This window comes from Moschus berezovskii, chromosome 12 (assembly GCF_049115385.1).
Source record: "Moschus berezovskii isolate FMDL1 chromosome 12, NW_MosBer_1.0, whole genome shotgun sequence".
Classification (NCBI taxonomy): Eukaryota; Metazoa; Chordata; class Mammalia; order Artiodactyla; family Moschidae; genus Moschus; species Moschus berezovskii.
This window is the reverse complement of record NC_142471.1, coordinates 27,551,587-27,566,995: the sequence shown is the minus strand read 5'-3', so window position 1 is coordinate 27,566,995 and position 15,409 is coordinate 27,551,587. Positions and strand designations below refer to the sequence as shown.

The window sequence follows — 15,409 nt, the reverse complement described above, 5'->3', positions numbered from 1 at the left end:
TTTCTAGGGCCTGGCCCCTAGGGAGAAGCTTGGGAGCCCTGTGGGGCCCTGCAGGGAGGCAGAGAACCCACCACCTCTGTGTATCCCTGTTTACTCATCCTGCAAATGCTGCATTTATTAAAAGCAAATCCCACTGTCATGGGCTTATGGTCTAGGGGGAGGACAGGCCTTATTCAGTCACCATGGAGATCAACCCATAAGTGCAAGTTTTCTGAAGCAGAGGTGGAAAAACATCCCCTGAGGAAGACCACCAGGGCCTCAGCAGCCAGAGGAAGGACTTTGGTCTCCTCCATAAGGGTGACGAGAGCCACCAAATGGCTTTAAGCAGGGCCTCTGTGAGGCAGAACTGAACCAGGCCCCAGCCCAACTCCCGGCTCCCTGCAGGTCTCTTTTATGTTACTATCCATCACCAGAATTTTAGGAGCAACCATAATCCCTCACTTGCTAAACACTTTCATAGACACTGTCTCCTTTGCTCTAAATCAACCTGTGAGTCATTTCATATTCCCTTTTTGCAAATAAGGGAGCTGAGGCTGGAAAGTGGGTGGTGACTGGGCAGCCTGCACATGAAGCCAAGTGCTGGTGTGGAGCCTGAGCTTGTCCTGGGCCTCTGAGCTTAGGCAGGTGCCCTCTTGCCGCCACTTCTCTGGGGTGAGGTGCTGCCAGCCCTGGGTGGTCACCTGCTCCCAGGGAGTCCTAGCAGCAGGAACAGTTCCTTTGTCTAGGAGCCGAGGGCTTGGCCTGGGTGCCTCTGGCTGTCCTTACAAATTTCTTGCAGCATCATGCAGCCAGGAGTCCCAGAGGCCTCTATTGAGGTCTGTTGGGAGGCAGGGGGTGAAAAGAGAAGGATGCAAATAAGAAAAGAATCGTTCTTCTCCTTCAGCAGCCTACCTCCTAGGTAAGCAGAGACACAGCAGTCAGCATCTCAAAGAGTGATGAGCAATTCTGATAGAAAGAAGTATGCCCATTTTACAGATGAGAGTCTAAGGCTCAGAAAGGTAAAATAACTCTTCCAATTCCACCCAGGTGGTAAATGGTGATGCTGGGAATCAAATGGGAGAGGGGAGCAGATGTTTTCTCCAGGAAAACAGTACAGTATATTTGCAGAAATCTTGGGTGAAACGTCTCCCATTACCTTCATTATATGATCTAATATTTTCTACTGATACATAATTTACATACAGGAGAGTTCACTTTAAAATGAGTGTGACCACCACAATCAAGGCACCTCTGCATGTCCAGTCCTCCACAAACTCCTCCCATGCCCACTCCCAGTCAATCCTCTCTCCCACTCCCAGCGCTGGCAACCAGTGATCTGTTTTATCTTTTCCAAAATCTCCTATGAAGGGACTCACCTGGTGTGTAGTCTCTGGGGCCTGTCTTCTCTCAGCAGAACAGTCTGCAGATCTGTGCATGGTGATCTGTACACACACATATGAGCGGTTCACGCCTTTTTGCTCTCGAGTAGTATTCCGGTATATGGATAGGTCACAGTTTATTTATCCATCCACTATTTGGTAAATATTTGGGTTGTATCCAGTCAAGGTCTATTTTGAATAATGTTGCTAAGGGACATTTGCAAACATTGTTTTGTGGACAAATATTTTCATTTCCCTCATGTGAATACATAAGGCAGTCATCACTGAGTTGTCGGTAAATGTATGTTCAACTTTATAAGAAGCATCTGAATGTTCTCCTAAGTGGATGTACCACTTTGCATTCCTACCTAAAAGGAGGAGAGTTCCAGATGCCCAACATCCTCCCAACACTTGATGTGGCCAATCTTGTTAATTTTAGCTGTTCTGTGCTGTGCTTAGTTGCTCAGTTGTGTCCGACTCTTTGCGACCCCATGGACCATAGCCTGTCAGGTTTCTTTGTCCATGGGGATTCTCCAGGCAAGAATACTGGAGTGGGTAGCCATGCCCTCCTCCAAGGATCTTCCCAACCCAAGGATGGAACCCAGGTCTCCCACATTGCAGGCCGATTCTTTACCATCTGAGCCACCAGGGAAGCACTTAGCTGTTCTAATGGTTATGAAATAGAATCTCTTTGCCATTTAAATTCCCCTTTCCCTAACAATCAGTGACGTTGCATATCTTTTCCTGTACCTATTTGTCATTGTACATTTTCAGTAAAGTGTCCAAATCTTTTGCCCATTTTTGGGGGGGGGCATTGTTTAAGAACTTTTTATACATTCTGGATACAAGTCCAGTATCAGATGTATTATGTGAAAATACCTTCTCCCAGCTTGTGTTGTTGGTTGGTTTTCTCCCATTGTTGTTTTTGGGGGGGTTTTTGTTTGCTTTTTCTTATTTGCCTTTTCATTTTCTTACCACTGTCTTTTGAAAAGTAGAAGTTATAGTTTCAATCAAGTTCAACTTGTCGAACTTTTCTTTTATGGTCTGTGCATTTAGTGCCATCTTGGTCTAACCCAAGGTCACAAAGATTTTTCACAAATGTTTTTCCTCTGTAAGTTTTTGGTTTTAGCTCTTACCTTTAAGTTGATCACCCATTTAGACCAAGTCAATTTTCACATAGGATATGAAGTGAAAGTTGAGGTTTCTTTCTTTCTCTGCAGAGCTTCCATTTTTATAACATCATTTATTGAAAAGACTATCATATCCTGACTGAATTACTTCAGCATCTTGTTAAGAACTTACGGTTGTGTGGGCTTATTTCTGGATTTTCTATCCTGTTCCACTGTTTTGTGTATCTGTTATACCAACGCCAAACCATCTTAGTTAATGTAGCTTCACAGTAAGTCTAGAAATCAGGTAGTAAAATTTTCCCAATTTGTTCTTTTTCAGAATTGTTTTGGATATCCTCAGTTCAGTTCAGTTGCTCAGTTGTCTCCGACTCTTTGCGACCCCCATGAATCACAGCACGCCAGGCCTCCCTGTCCATCACCAACTCCCAGAGTTCACTCAAACCCACCTCCATCGAGTCGGTGATGCCATCCAGCCATCTCATTCTCTGTCGTCCCCTTCTCCTCCTGCCCCCAATCCCTCCCAGCATCAGACTCTTTTCCAGTGAGTCAACTCTACGCATGAGGTGGCCAAAGTATTGCAGTTTCAGCTTTAGCATCAGTCCTACCAGTGAACACCCAGGACTGATCTCCTTTAGAATGGACTGGTTGTATCTCCTTGCAGTCCAAGGGACTCTCAAGAGTCTTCTCCAGCACCACAGTTCAAAAGCATCAATTCTTCGGCACTCAGCTTTCTTCACAGTCCAGCTCTCACATCCATACATGACCACTGGAAAAACCATAGCCTTGACTAGACGTACCTTGGTTGGCAAAGTAATATCTCTGCTTTTTAATATGCTGTCTAGCTTGGTCACAACTTTCCTTCCAACGAGTAAGCGTCTTTTAATTTCATGGCTGCAATCAACATCTTCAGTGATTTTCGAGCCCCTCACAATAAAGTCTGACACTGTTTCCACTGTTTCCCCATCTATTTCCCATGAAGTGATGGGACCAGTTGCCACGGTCTTAGTTTTCTGAATGTTGAGCTTTAAACCAACTTTTTCACTCTCCTCTTTCACTCTCCTCAAGACTTTTTAGTTCCTCTTCACTTTCTGCCATAAGGGTGGTGTCATCTGCATATTTGAGGTTATTGATATTTCTCCCGGCAATCTTGATTCCAGCTTGTGCTTCTTCCAGCCCAGCGTTTCTCATGATGTACTCTGCATATAAGTTAAATAAGCCTAGGTCCTCTTTATTTCCATATAAATTTTATGATCAGTTTGCAATTTCCAAAGAACACCCAGCCTGCTGGAATTCTGAGTGGAACAGCATTACATTTATAGGTCATTTTGAGAACTTGATCATACTGAGACTTTCTTTAGCTATTCTTACACTTGTCTGAGCGAGGATTCCTAGTTGTTCATGTATGGGTAGCCTGCATCCTGATGCACTGTGAATCGGAATTGCTTTCTTAATCTGCACTCTCAGACTTGGTCAGAGCCCCAGAGGGTGCTTTTGAGGCTCACCTGTCCTGACCCAGATTTTCCTCGTGTGCATCCAGCTGAGGATCATGGATAAGAGTAGATGAGTAGGTGCAGGCTCCCCTTGTGCGTGGAGCTCCCAATGATTCCAAACTGTCATCCTAACCCTTAAAAGTGTGTTAAAATTTCAGTTGCATTTTTTTACCTGCTTCTCTGTTGACCACTTCCTTCCATGCTCTGTCAGAGGCAGATGAGCACGTGGAGACTCTCTCTCCCCAGAGGGACTTGTCACCCTCTGAAATTTAACCCACCTGCTTACCTTGAAAACTCAGCCCCATAACAGGCTAAAAGAGGCATGACACTGCAGCTTATTGGCTTCTTATTGTAAGGGTAGAACTGATGTCCTCCTGTAGCTTTCTACAGGAGGTGTGGGTAACTTTTGGTCAGCGCCGTGGCCTGGGTTTCCAAGAGCAACAGGACCCACAGGAATGAAAGGGCTACAGGGAGACTGGGAAAGTGGCAGGATTCCACAGGTGGAGGCTGGGGACTTCGAGGAGCCCAAGCCCTGACTCTCGTCTACTCCTGTAGCACAGCGACAGCTCATCCATCCTCCATTCTGACTGGATCCCTCAAGCCCCATTCCAGGAATAACCCAGTGACCAAAGTCACCCCCAGGAGACCCCTCATCCACCATTTCTTGCATTTTCTGGTCACACTGTTTCCACAGGTGGGCAAGGCAAACGCTTTCATTGACATTTTTTCAGATGAGCAGAAGGGCTGAGGGTCCCACAGAACCTTTGGGCCCACAGGCTCCCTAGAGCTGTCTCGTCCACACACAGGACTCTGTGGGGTCCTTGAGGTCAGAGGAGGGTCCTTGGGGCTGGTTTCTTGGTTCTTCTTCCTCCACTTGGGCCACTGCAGTCCTGCTTGGAGATGCTAAGCCCGAACAAAGGTTCCTAATGGTGTAAAAGTTTAAATTCACTGACCCAGTCTATCATTGCTGTTTTTTGTCCTGGCCATGGCAACTGATTGGAGGTCAGTGCCTGGAGTACTATGTGAAGGCCTCCAGGGGTAGTCTGGGCTCAGTGGGGAAGAGTGCAGTGATGGATTGGCAATATCTGCCACAGGCACAAGACAGGGCAGCATTGGCATGTTTCCATGTGCTATCACTGCCCCCACGAAATGTGCCAGTACCACTGTTAGAGCTGGGGTGTTGGAGATAGAGGGCCCTACTCCAACCATGCTACCCACCATGGCAGGTTGGCTTGCACCAAGGCCAGGTACCCTCCCCCAAGGTCCATGAGTCCCCTCCTGCAGGCTACACTCTGAGCACACTGGCCTACAGTATTCCTTACCCCAACAGTCCTGAGTGCAGTTCTAGGGCCTGTGGTAAGATCTCACTAGGTACCTAGCATCTCCCTAGATAACCCCCCTACGTGTGACTGGGTCACCACGTATGCATCCCTAGGTCTAAGTGACAGAAGTGGCTAGAAGGGCTAGTTCCCAAGGGAAAGATGTTTGCACAGGAATATAAATGGAGCTTGGACTTGAAAGCTAGACACACGTGGGCATGTGAGGTCCCTAGAGGGGGCCTCTGTGCCCTTGCCCTGAGCCCCACAACTGTCAGGGAGGGGCCTGTGGTATACTCATTGAAAGGGTGTGGTAATGGATTAGTGATGTCTGTCATGGGCAAGGAGTAAAGCATGGATCCATAGTTTCAAATTATAATTATACAGCAACTTCCACATCAGCCCTCCCTGCCCAATAAGACCCATCATGTTCCTTTCACCTCCTGTCCGACATCCACATCCTGTGTGGACTTTTCCAGGGAAAGAGTGCTCACCACCTTGCAAAGAAGCCACCCACTGTGTGTTTGAACAGCTCTGCTAATGAGCTGCTGCTGCTGCGTCACTTCAGTCGTGTCCGACTGTGTGTGACCCCATAGACGGCAGCCCACCAGGCTCCCCCGTCCCTGGGATTCTCCAGGCAAGAACACTGGAGTGGGTTGCCATTTCCTTCTCCAATGTGTGAAAGTGAAAAGTGAAAGTGAAGTCACTCGGTCATGTCTGACTCGTAGCGACCCCATGGACTGCAGCCTACCAGGCTCCTCTGTCCATGGGATTTTCTAGGCAAGAGTACTGGAGTGGCTTGCCATTGCCTTCTCCGCTGCTAATGAGCACGTCTTCCATATGCAGACCCCCAAAGTTTTCCCAGGTGCTTCCACCCTTTGGACCAAATTCTGAACAGTGACTTGCCTAAGACCACACAGCTACTTGGTGGAACAGCCTAAATGGGACCCCCAGGCCCCCAGCTCTGCTCTTGCCTCTCCACCAAGGTGATGTTCAGAGGAACCCCAGAACAAGTGCGATCAAAGTGAGGAGGCTGGGGGCCAAGTCTTCTTGTGGCTCCGACCCCTCCCTGTCCACCCGCAACCCCAATCATCTTACCAGCCCAGGACAGTAGAGCGCTGGCTTTGCTGTCCCTTTTTTGCTAAAACGGAGAGAAAAAGAAAAACACACCACAACTTTCTCGGGTCCAAAACAAACACCAAGGACAATGTTAATAAATACACATAAAAATTTAAAGATCTCGATCAAAGGCACTTGATACAGGTGGGCTGGGTCGCACAGGAATGGTTCAGTGTGTGTCCCAGCTGCCCTGGGAGGGGGAAGGCAGCAGGTGGAGAGGGCACCTGGGGAACCCCTCTAGGGCCTCCATTCTCCAGGGGGTTTCAGGCCGGGGCCCACTGTCCCTATGCCTTTAACCTGGCTCAGAATGGCCCCTTTGCCCTGGGAACAGAAGAACTGGCCAGCACCTTATGGCCTGCTGAGGAGTCTGGGAGACCCTCTTCATGCCTCAGAGTGAAGACCCCTGGGAGAGGTCCTGGGGACTGGGTGGCTTCCAGAGAGCCAGAGGGTCCAGGGAAGTTACCTGCCATTGGAGGTAACGTCGGGGGGAGGCAGCTGAGGCCCTAAAGCACCGTAGGCCAGTGTCTCCATGGGGCAGAGGCTCACGTCCTGCCCTGGGGCACTTGGTCCTTGTCAACCCGAGTCTGGCTATGGGTGGACTCTGGTCCTCAGCCTTGGAGTCTGGTCACCCTCCTACCCCTACCCAGCACCACAAATATACCTCTGGCCCAGCTTAAGCCAGGTGGGAAAAGATCCCTGACTCTAGCAGGAGTGGTCTTTGATAGAGGGCAACAGTGGATGGGGCTTAGCCTGAGAACTCACGTCTCCACGTGCCCCACCAAGTCACCTTCCAGGCCGCGCTCCCTTCATGCACCAAAATGATGACCACAGTTGCCATTCCTGGTCCAGCCAGGGGTCTAGCACCAGTTGGGGATTCCCTGGATGGTGAGAACACATGCTCCAGGGCGTCCAGAGCTCCTTTCTCAGGGGGTGAGAGCTGGGGTGAAGTTAGGAGGCCCACCTGTAACCTGGAGGCACCAGAAGTCACAGGACGTGCCATCTGCAGGTGCAGAGGTGGCCACCGACACTGCCCTCCCGCCAGCACACTCAAGCTGGACTCTACTCCTTGGCCTTGGCCGGAAGAGCTGTCTGGAGCTCTTGCTACAAAGAGCTGAGTCTGAGATGAACTTGCTTCCCACCCACCCTGGGCTTGTAGCTGAATTCCCCCAGCCTACTTCCTCTCAGACCACCTGCGAGTGTTCCCTCCGCCTTCCCTGTCCTGCTCTGCCTCTCTGGGCAGAGGGGCCCAGTAGACAGGGCCTCCACCGGTGTCCTCACGAGTCCTGGCAAAGGGATCCGGTATGGGGCCCGGTGGCTAGGGGTGAGGGAAGGGTGGTAGCAGGCCCTCAGTCCTGGCAGGAGAGACAGACAGGAGCCCCTGAGAGGTTTGATTCGGTCACCTGGGCTGCTTGCTGAGGTATCTCCGGTTAGGACTTTCCCTGATCTTTTTCTTCCTCATACACCCATTTCACAGGGTGAAAAGTGTCACAGCCCCAAACTAGAACAAGAAGGCAAATAATTTAAAAGGCGGTCCGTGCAGGCCCCCGCCCCGCTGTGTGTCCTCTGAGCCAGGGGGTCTTGGGGCAGCACAGAGATTGTAAACTTGACTGGCGGGAAGGATGAAGCGGGGCTCATGTCACCGGGGCCGTGGAGGGAAGGCTGGTGCCTGGGTGCTTCGGGTCTTCCCTGAGCTGCCCTTTGTTTTCAGAGGCTGGGGTAGGGGCCCCGGTCCAGCCCCAGGGGGCACTCAGGGAAGTGCCCTGGAATGCTGTAGGGGTTGGTTTCTGGGGAGCAAAGTAGCTTTGGGTCACGGGGGCGCTTGTGCCCAGAGGTCCTGGGAGCAGTGTGGGTTGGTCTCGCTGATGGTGATCTGATCCCGTTGGCCCCACAGAGGGCTCCACAGCATCCGGAGGGACCACGGGTGCTGAGAAGGGGCTCCCGGGAGTGGAGAAGGGTGATGGTGAAGCCAGGCCAGGGTCTAGGCTCAAGGCCTTCTTGGTGCAGGACTCGCAGCACAGCCGGTGGAAGCCGGGGATGGAGCAGTAGCGATCGAGCTCTTCTGTCTGGCAGAAGATGGACCTGTCCCGCACGCAGAGCTCCGCTACACACAGGATAAGGACCGATGCTGGAGGTGCCCATCTGCCAGGTCCCACCGCCCACTCAGTCCTCCACCTCCCACCCCCACCATCTCCCAGTCAACCCTGAGGAATCTGCTCCGCTCCGGCCAGGACAAGGCAGCTGGTAACTCAGTGTGACAAGCAGCCTAAACGTCCTGACACCAGGCAGCACGCATGTGAAATACTAAGCCCCTTACCACTAAGAGTGGAATCAAGCAAATCTAGGTTCCATTCAAGCTCTACCACTTAAAAGCTGCGAGGCCTTAAACTCTTCAACACTCAGTTTCTTCTGTGAAAACGGGGATAATGCTGACATTTACCAAATAATAATAATATTGAAAATAGCATTTAAAACGTTTCTGGCATAGAGGGGTGCTCACTATATTAGTTTTGTTTGCTTTGGCTTAAATGTTATCTAAAAACATTTTTGCATTTCTTTGATAATTTCAGGTAGGTCTTTCCAGACAATGTGAAGTCAGGAGCTTAGCTTTCTACTAATTTTTGCCAGGGAAAGAGAAAAGGAGGAGAAGGAAGGGGAGAGGGAGGGGACAAGGAAGAAGAGGGGACAGGGAAGGAGAAAAAGCGAGGAGAGAAAAGGTAGGGTGCAGGCTAAGGGGAATGAGAAAGATTAGAGAAAATGGGGAAAAGTGACCTCTAGATGGCGCCAAAATTCTAGGACCAGAGTAAAAGCTCCCCTTCGCTCCCAAGAGTGAAAGGAAAGGAAACCAGACACTCGCAGCGCTTGAGCCTCAGCATAGGAGCAGAGCAGCAGCAAGACTAGAGCCAGGAGATAACCTGAAGACATTTAATCAGACCCCTTTGTTTTACAGATAAGGCTGCTGAGCTCAGAGAGGTTAACAGATGTGCATGAGGTCACACAGCCAACCAACTGGTCCTCTTACTAGCAGTCAGGGTCTGGGATCTTTCTGCTACTTATCTTGACAGACCGTGGTCCTTGGGACAGTGAGAAAGGGAAATAGAGAAGAAACCTAGGAAGGAACACAGAACATAAAGCCTGGTAGGTTCTTACTGCTGCTGCTGCTGAGTTGCTTCAGTCGTGTCCGACTCTGCGACCCCATAGACGGCAGTCCAACAGGCTCTCCTGTCCCTGGGATTCTCCAGGCAAGAACACTGGAGTGGGTTGCCATTTAGTCAATATTTATTAATAGATGGTTAGGCAGATAGATGGATGGACGGGCAGATAGATGGAAAGATGAGAGGGTGAACTGATGGGCTCAGGATCATGAAGCAGAGAAAAATGACTGCTACTGTTTTTGTTGCTGTTAGCTGACAGCTAGGCAGGAGTGCATACATCATCTCATTTAATTCTCTCAAAAGCCCTATAAAGACAGCTCAGAACTACCACTCCCATCCCCAAACCTTGGAACCAGATATGATTCACAATTCAGAACTTTGGAAGTTAGAAAAGTAATCTTCACTGTATTCATATTATATAACATCCCCGGTGGGCCTGAGCGGTCACCTTGTAACCAAACATGGCAATGTTTCTGTAACAAAAGAATAACTAATCTCTGGTTAGTTCAGTTCCGATTTTGCTGCCCAGTGAGTCTGCACCAGATTCAGGGAGACATTTACAGCTTGCAATTACTTTGGAACAGCAGATAAGGAACCATGGACCATTACAAGCATCACCCCCACCCACAGTTGAGGAATCCAAGGCTGTGAGGTGGTGACGGCCACCTCAGGAGGCTAAGGTCACACGAACAGACTGGAAGCTGGGTCTGCTCCACCGCACGGCCCACGCTCATGATGCCAGACTCTGGCAGGCTGGGAAAGGGATAGGGTCCAGAGATATACTTACTGGATGATATCTTGTTGATGGGATCCAGAGGCCCAGACTGTGGCACCCACTGCCCCTCTGGGGTCACAAGTTCCCGGACGTCAGCCTTCACTGTGGAGTTCTGGAGATTTCCTGGGAGAGGCGGGGAAGAGACTCTAGTGTTGGGGGGTACCAGTGAGCTGGGAAGCCAATCAGGCTGGGCCTCAGGTCTAGGCCAGAGAAGCTGGCCAACCCCCATCCTACCCGGCTCACCTCCGCAGGCGGGCAGGCTGCAGGCCTGGACCGTGTCCGGCTTGTCTCCCTCACACTGCCCCAGACTGTTGGCGCTGGTCCGACACACCACCTGCCGCTGCTGGATGCCCTCTCCACAGGTGACAGAGCACTGTCGTGGGCGGGGGCAGGCCGGGGTGGGCAGAGAGACAGAGGAAGGAGGCGGTGAGCTCCAAAGCCCAGCCAACGGGCAGGACAGAAAGGGTACAAAGGAGGGTGCCAAGTCTCTGCTTGACTTGATCCTTGACCAGGATGTACAAGGACTGCACTCAACAGCCTCTCCAGGTCAGCGCAGCAACTTCAAATACTCCTCTGCTGCTGCTGCTTAGTCCCTCAGTTGTGTTCGATTCTTTGTGACCGCATGGACTGTAGCCTGCCAGGCTCCTCTGTCCCACAGAATTCTCCGGGCAAGAATACTGAAGTGGATTGCCATGCCCTCCTCCAGGAGAACTTCCTGACCCAGGGATTGAATGGGACCTCCCACATTGCAGGTAGACTTCTTTACCATCTGAGCCACCAGGGAAGCCCAAATATTCCTCAACTAGGTGGGAAAGAGCCACTGTCCTGATCTTAGAACCCCGAACCTCCCCACCTCCTGGAGGGGGCCTGTGGGACCCCCTTCCAGCACTATTGCTATGTCCACTGTGTCTAGATTGTGCCTGGGTCCTCAAATAATTTGTGTATCACCCTGGCACACTCCCTGCTGCCATCCACCAGTCCAAGGGACCTGGGGCAGGTCTATGCACTTGATGATACCTTGTCAAGGGGATGCAGGAACCCAGACTGTAACACCAGCTAAGCCAAGAGAGCTAGGTCTCAGGGTCCCCACGGATCCCTCTAGCTCTGACATACAATGACTTTGCTTTCCAAAACTCAGCATGAAGAGACATGCTCAAAAGTGTCCTGGCATGGATGCCAGGAGCAAAAGGCCATTGGTGAGGACTGCCACACACACCATCTCCTGGACCCCCCCATGCTCTAATAGATGGATAGGGTCACTTCAGGAAAACCAAGGGAGGGTGCTCCATGTGACCAGGTCACTGGGTTTGTTTTGGGCTTTCTTTTGGCCACTCTGCACGGCATGCAGAACTTCCCCAACCAGGGATCAAACCTGTGCCTCCTGAGGTCACTGGGTTTTGCGGGCACTGAGCACAGCCTCTCCCAGTGGGAAGGGAAGGATTTGCAAAGGTCCACTTCGCATATCAGGGCAGGTGATGACCCAGGGAGACACAGGGGTCACACACCACACAGAAGCACAGGACAAAGACAGTCCATCTTCCCAGGATGAAGAGTGACAAGCAACAGTAGCTCTGGAATGTTTCTGCCAGTCTTACAGGGGCAGTGATCTTCCACCAGCTGTCACCTCTGTTTTCTGTAAGGGGTCCCTTATGGACCAGCAATCTGTCTGTTTTACGTTCAAACAAATAAAGCTATATGTTACGGAGAAGAATATAAAATCTGCATGAGTTGTGTGGGGATTTTTAGTTATTTAAGATACTCTTGTTTTGGACTTCTCTGGTGGTGCAGTGGATAAGAATCCACCTGCCAATGCAGAGGACATGGGTTTGATCCCTGGTCCGGGAAGATCCCACATGCCTCAGAGCAACTAAGCCCATGGGCCACAACTACTGAGACTGAGCTCTCGAGCCTGAGAGCTGCCACTGCTGAGCCCTCGCGCCCTAGAGCCTGCGCTCTGCAACAGGAGAAGCTCACGCACCGCATCTAGGGAGCAGCCTCTGCTCACAACAACTAGAGAAAGCCTGCATGCAGCAACGAAGACCCAGTGCGACCCCCAAAATTAATAACAATAAAAATAAAATACTCCGTATTGAGCGGTATTTCAAGCCTATAGAAAAGTATGAGGAAGTTAGTCGTGAACGCCTGTTCAAACAGCCCACTAGCAATGCTAATAAATCAGCATTCTGGCATATTTTCAACTGTTGTGCTGTGTCTTTTTAAACTGTATATAAATTAAACTGTAGCCCCAGTGGAAGTGTTTTTGTCCTTCATACATCAGTGCTTTCTCTCACCTATTTTTCTGAGGTTTATCTATGTTGATAAGTACAGTTCAAGCTTATTTATTTTTCTTGCTGTATAGTATTTTATTACGTGAACAGACCATGAAGGGTTTTTTGGTATAATTTCTTATGGATGGAGATATATATATATATATATATATATATATAATATTTCCTGGTATTTTTCTATTATAATAAGCATTATTGTGCTTATCTCTGTGATCAGTTGAGATTTCAAAAATTATAGTCAAATATACAGACCATACAATTTACATTGTGACCATTTTTAAGTGCATGGTTCGGAGGCATTGAGTGTACTGACACTATTGTGAAACCCTCATCACGCAGCTCCAGAACTGATTCTTCTTCCCAAACTGAAACTCTGTGCCCATTAAACATTAACTCCCCACCCCTCTCCCCTAGTTCCTGGCAATCACTCTTCGACTTTCTGTCTCTATGGATTTCACTGTTATAATGTATCTCACGTTAAGTAATCACACAGTTATTCGTCATTTTGTGTCTGGCTTATTTCACTCTACGGAATGTCTTCAAAGCTCAAACCCAATGAATTTTTAAGAAAACACAAGACCCTGTGGTCCCTGGACCGCTCCACAGCCTTGATTGTCTCCCTTTTCTTTCGCTGACCTCCCAACAATGAATTTGCTACAGAGCTGTCAGAGTGATCTTTAAAGCTGAAATCAGAGCTTGTGATACACGTTAAAACCTTTTAAGGTTCCCATTGCTCTTAGAATAACTAACTCCTCATAAAGCCCTGCAGCACCTGACCCCTGCCCACCTCTCCAAAGCCATCCTACAACCCCTGCCCCTCCCATCAGCTCTAGCCCCTTTCTGTTTCTGGAATATAACAAGGTCGTTCCTGCCTCAGGGTCTTCCTATGGCTCATACCTCAGGACACAGCTCTAACGTCACCGCCTCAAAGAGGCTCTCCCTGATATGTTACCCTGCTTACTTCTGCTCAGATCCAACTGCAACTGTACATGCTTTTGTTTCTGGTACTTGTCTCACATCTCCCTCACTAGACTGTAAGCACCACAAGGACAAGAATCAGGTCTGGTAATGGGTTCTAGGCATTCTTAGCACAGTGTGCCTAGAATGTAGTTGGCACTCAGTAAATATTTCCTGAATGCAAGAATGTGCTTCAGGGACTTCCCTAGTGGTCCAGTGGCTAAGAGTCTGTTCTCCCAATGCAGGGGGCCCAGCTTCCATCTCTGGTCGGGGAACTAGATCCCACATGCCACAGTGAAGATGGAGGATCCTGGTGAGACCCAGCACAGCCAAATAAAAATAAATATTAAAAAGAATGTGCTTCAATTTCCATATCTAAAACACAGGGATATTAGCCCAGGCCTCCAAGCTCACACTGAAGGTCAAAGCAGATACTAAATAATATAAAGGCCAAGCACAGACCCATGTCCCAGCATACATGGGAGCTGTTGGACAGTTTTGAGAAAAATCAAATCAGATGTGGAGAGAGAAATTCAGCCAGAAACTCTGCCTGCATGGACAACCAGAACTCTCAGCAGCTCCCCCTCCCAAACCCACCTCATTCTGGACTTTCCAGGGTAAGTGCCTATTAGTCCAGCCCCTTGCACCCTCTGGGAACAGCTCACCTGGGACCAGGCTCCTGTCCGCCACTGGAGTGGACAGGGCACGCGGAGGCAGGGCCGACGGGCCTCAGGCCGCTCCCCAGGGCAGGCCTTGGCCGGCATGGCCTTGTGAGTACCGTTGGTGAGGGGCAGCAGGCACTGCACCCCCCGAGTCTGCACCCCGAGCTTCCCACAGGTCCGGCTGCAGATGCCCCACTCCTCCGTCACCCACCTGGAGACAGACAGGGAGAAAGGTAGAGGGAAGGCAGGACTACGGCATACTCTCTCCCAGAGCTGCTCCCACCCTCTGAACCACAGGAGGCAGGAGCCAGAGAGAAGGTCTGGGCTTCAGAATGCTTGGAGGCCAAGCCATCCACCTGACTCTGCAGCCACTAAGTGTGCGGCCTTAGGGAGGCCACTTATTCCCTCCTCAGTTTCCTCGTCTAAAAAACGGCTATAATGCCTATTTAAATCCTGCCAGCCTGCGTGTCCTTGCACCCTGCAAGCTCTTGGCAGCGCTAAGCCACAGTTAGTCCACCTTTACATCAGGATTCTTTCAACACTCTGGATTTTCCCAGTAGCCCAGTGGTTAAGACTTTGCCTTCCAACGCAGGGGACATGGGTTCAATGCTTAGTTGGGGGACTAAGATCCCACATGCTGCAGGGCGACTAAGCCCGTGTGCTGCAAACCAGAGCTCATGAGCTCTGGAGCCCACACTGCAGCTAGAGAGTCCGTGTGCCCCAACAGAAGCGGAAGTACTCCCAGCCTCCAGGGGGCTCTTGGGACAGTTAAAGGACATGTATACGTGAAGCGTGTGGCAGAGTGCACGGCACACAGCAGGTGTGTCATAAATGCAGGCACTGTCACTCTCACCGCCAGTGTCTGCAGAGCTTTGGCTGATCAGCCAAGCTGCTGGTCTCCGAGCATCTTTTAGCTTTAGCCACAGAGCAGCTTCCCAGTGGCATCTTAAGCAGATGCCCACTGGAAGAGTTAGACCAAAGCAAAACCCCTCCTGTCTAGAAAGAGAAAATGCAAGACCCCTGTGGCAGGATGGAGGGAGGGCAGCCCCCAAATGCCACTCCTGTTTCCTGAAGCACTGTTTAATAAACCAGGGATTTCAGCCAACCCCTTCCTTTAAAAAGCAAAACATAAAGCGCACAAACTTCACTTGGCATTTAACAC

General features: G+C 50.2%; 1 protein-coding gene across 1 annotated transcript in view; it reads right to left on the bottom strand.

Annotated features, from left to right (window-relative positions):
• Positions 1-953: 953 nt before the first annotated feature.
• ADAMTS14 (ADAM metallopeptidase with thrombospondin type 1 motif 14) overlaps positions 954-15,409 on the bottom strand; it is a 109,426-nt gene continuing 94,970 nt past the window's right edge. Inside the window, exons 19-22 of the mRNA XM_055425530.2 lie at positions 14,251-14,458; positions 10,584-10,713; positions 10,353-10,463; positions 954-8,514 (exon numbers count right to left, since the gene is read on the bottom strand). Coding sequence (XP_055281505.2) covers positions 8,045-8,514; positions 10,353-10,463; positions 10,584-10,713; positions 14,251-14,458 — 919 coding nt within the window. The 3' untranslated portion in view covers positions 954-8,044. The remainder of the gene's footprint in view (positions 8,515-10,352; positions 10,464-10,583; positions 10,714-14,250; positions 14,459-15,409) is intronic.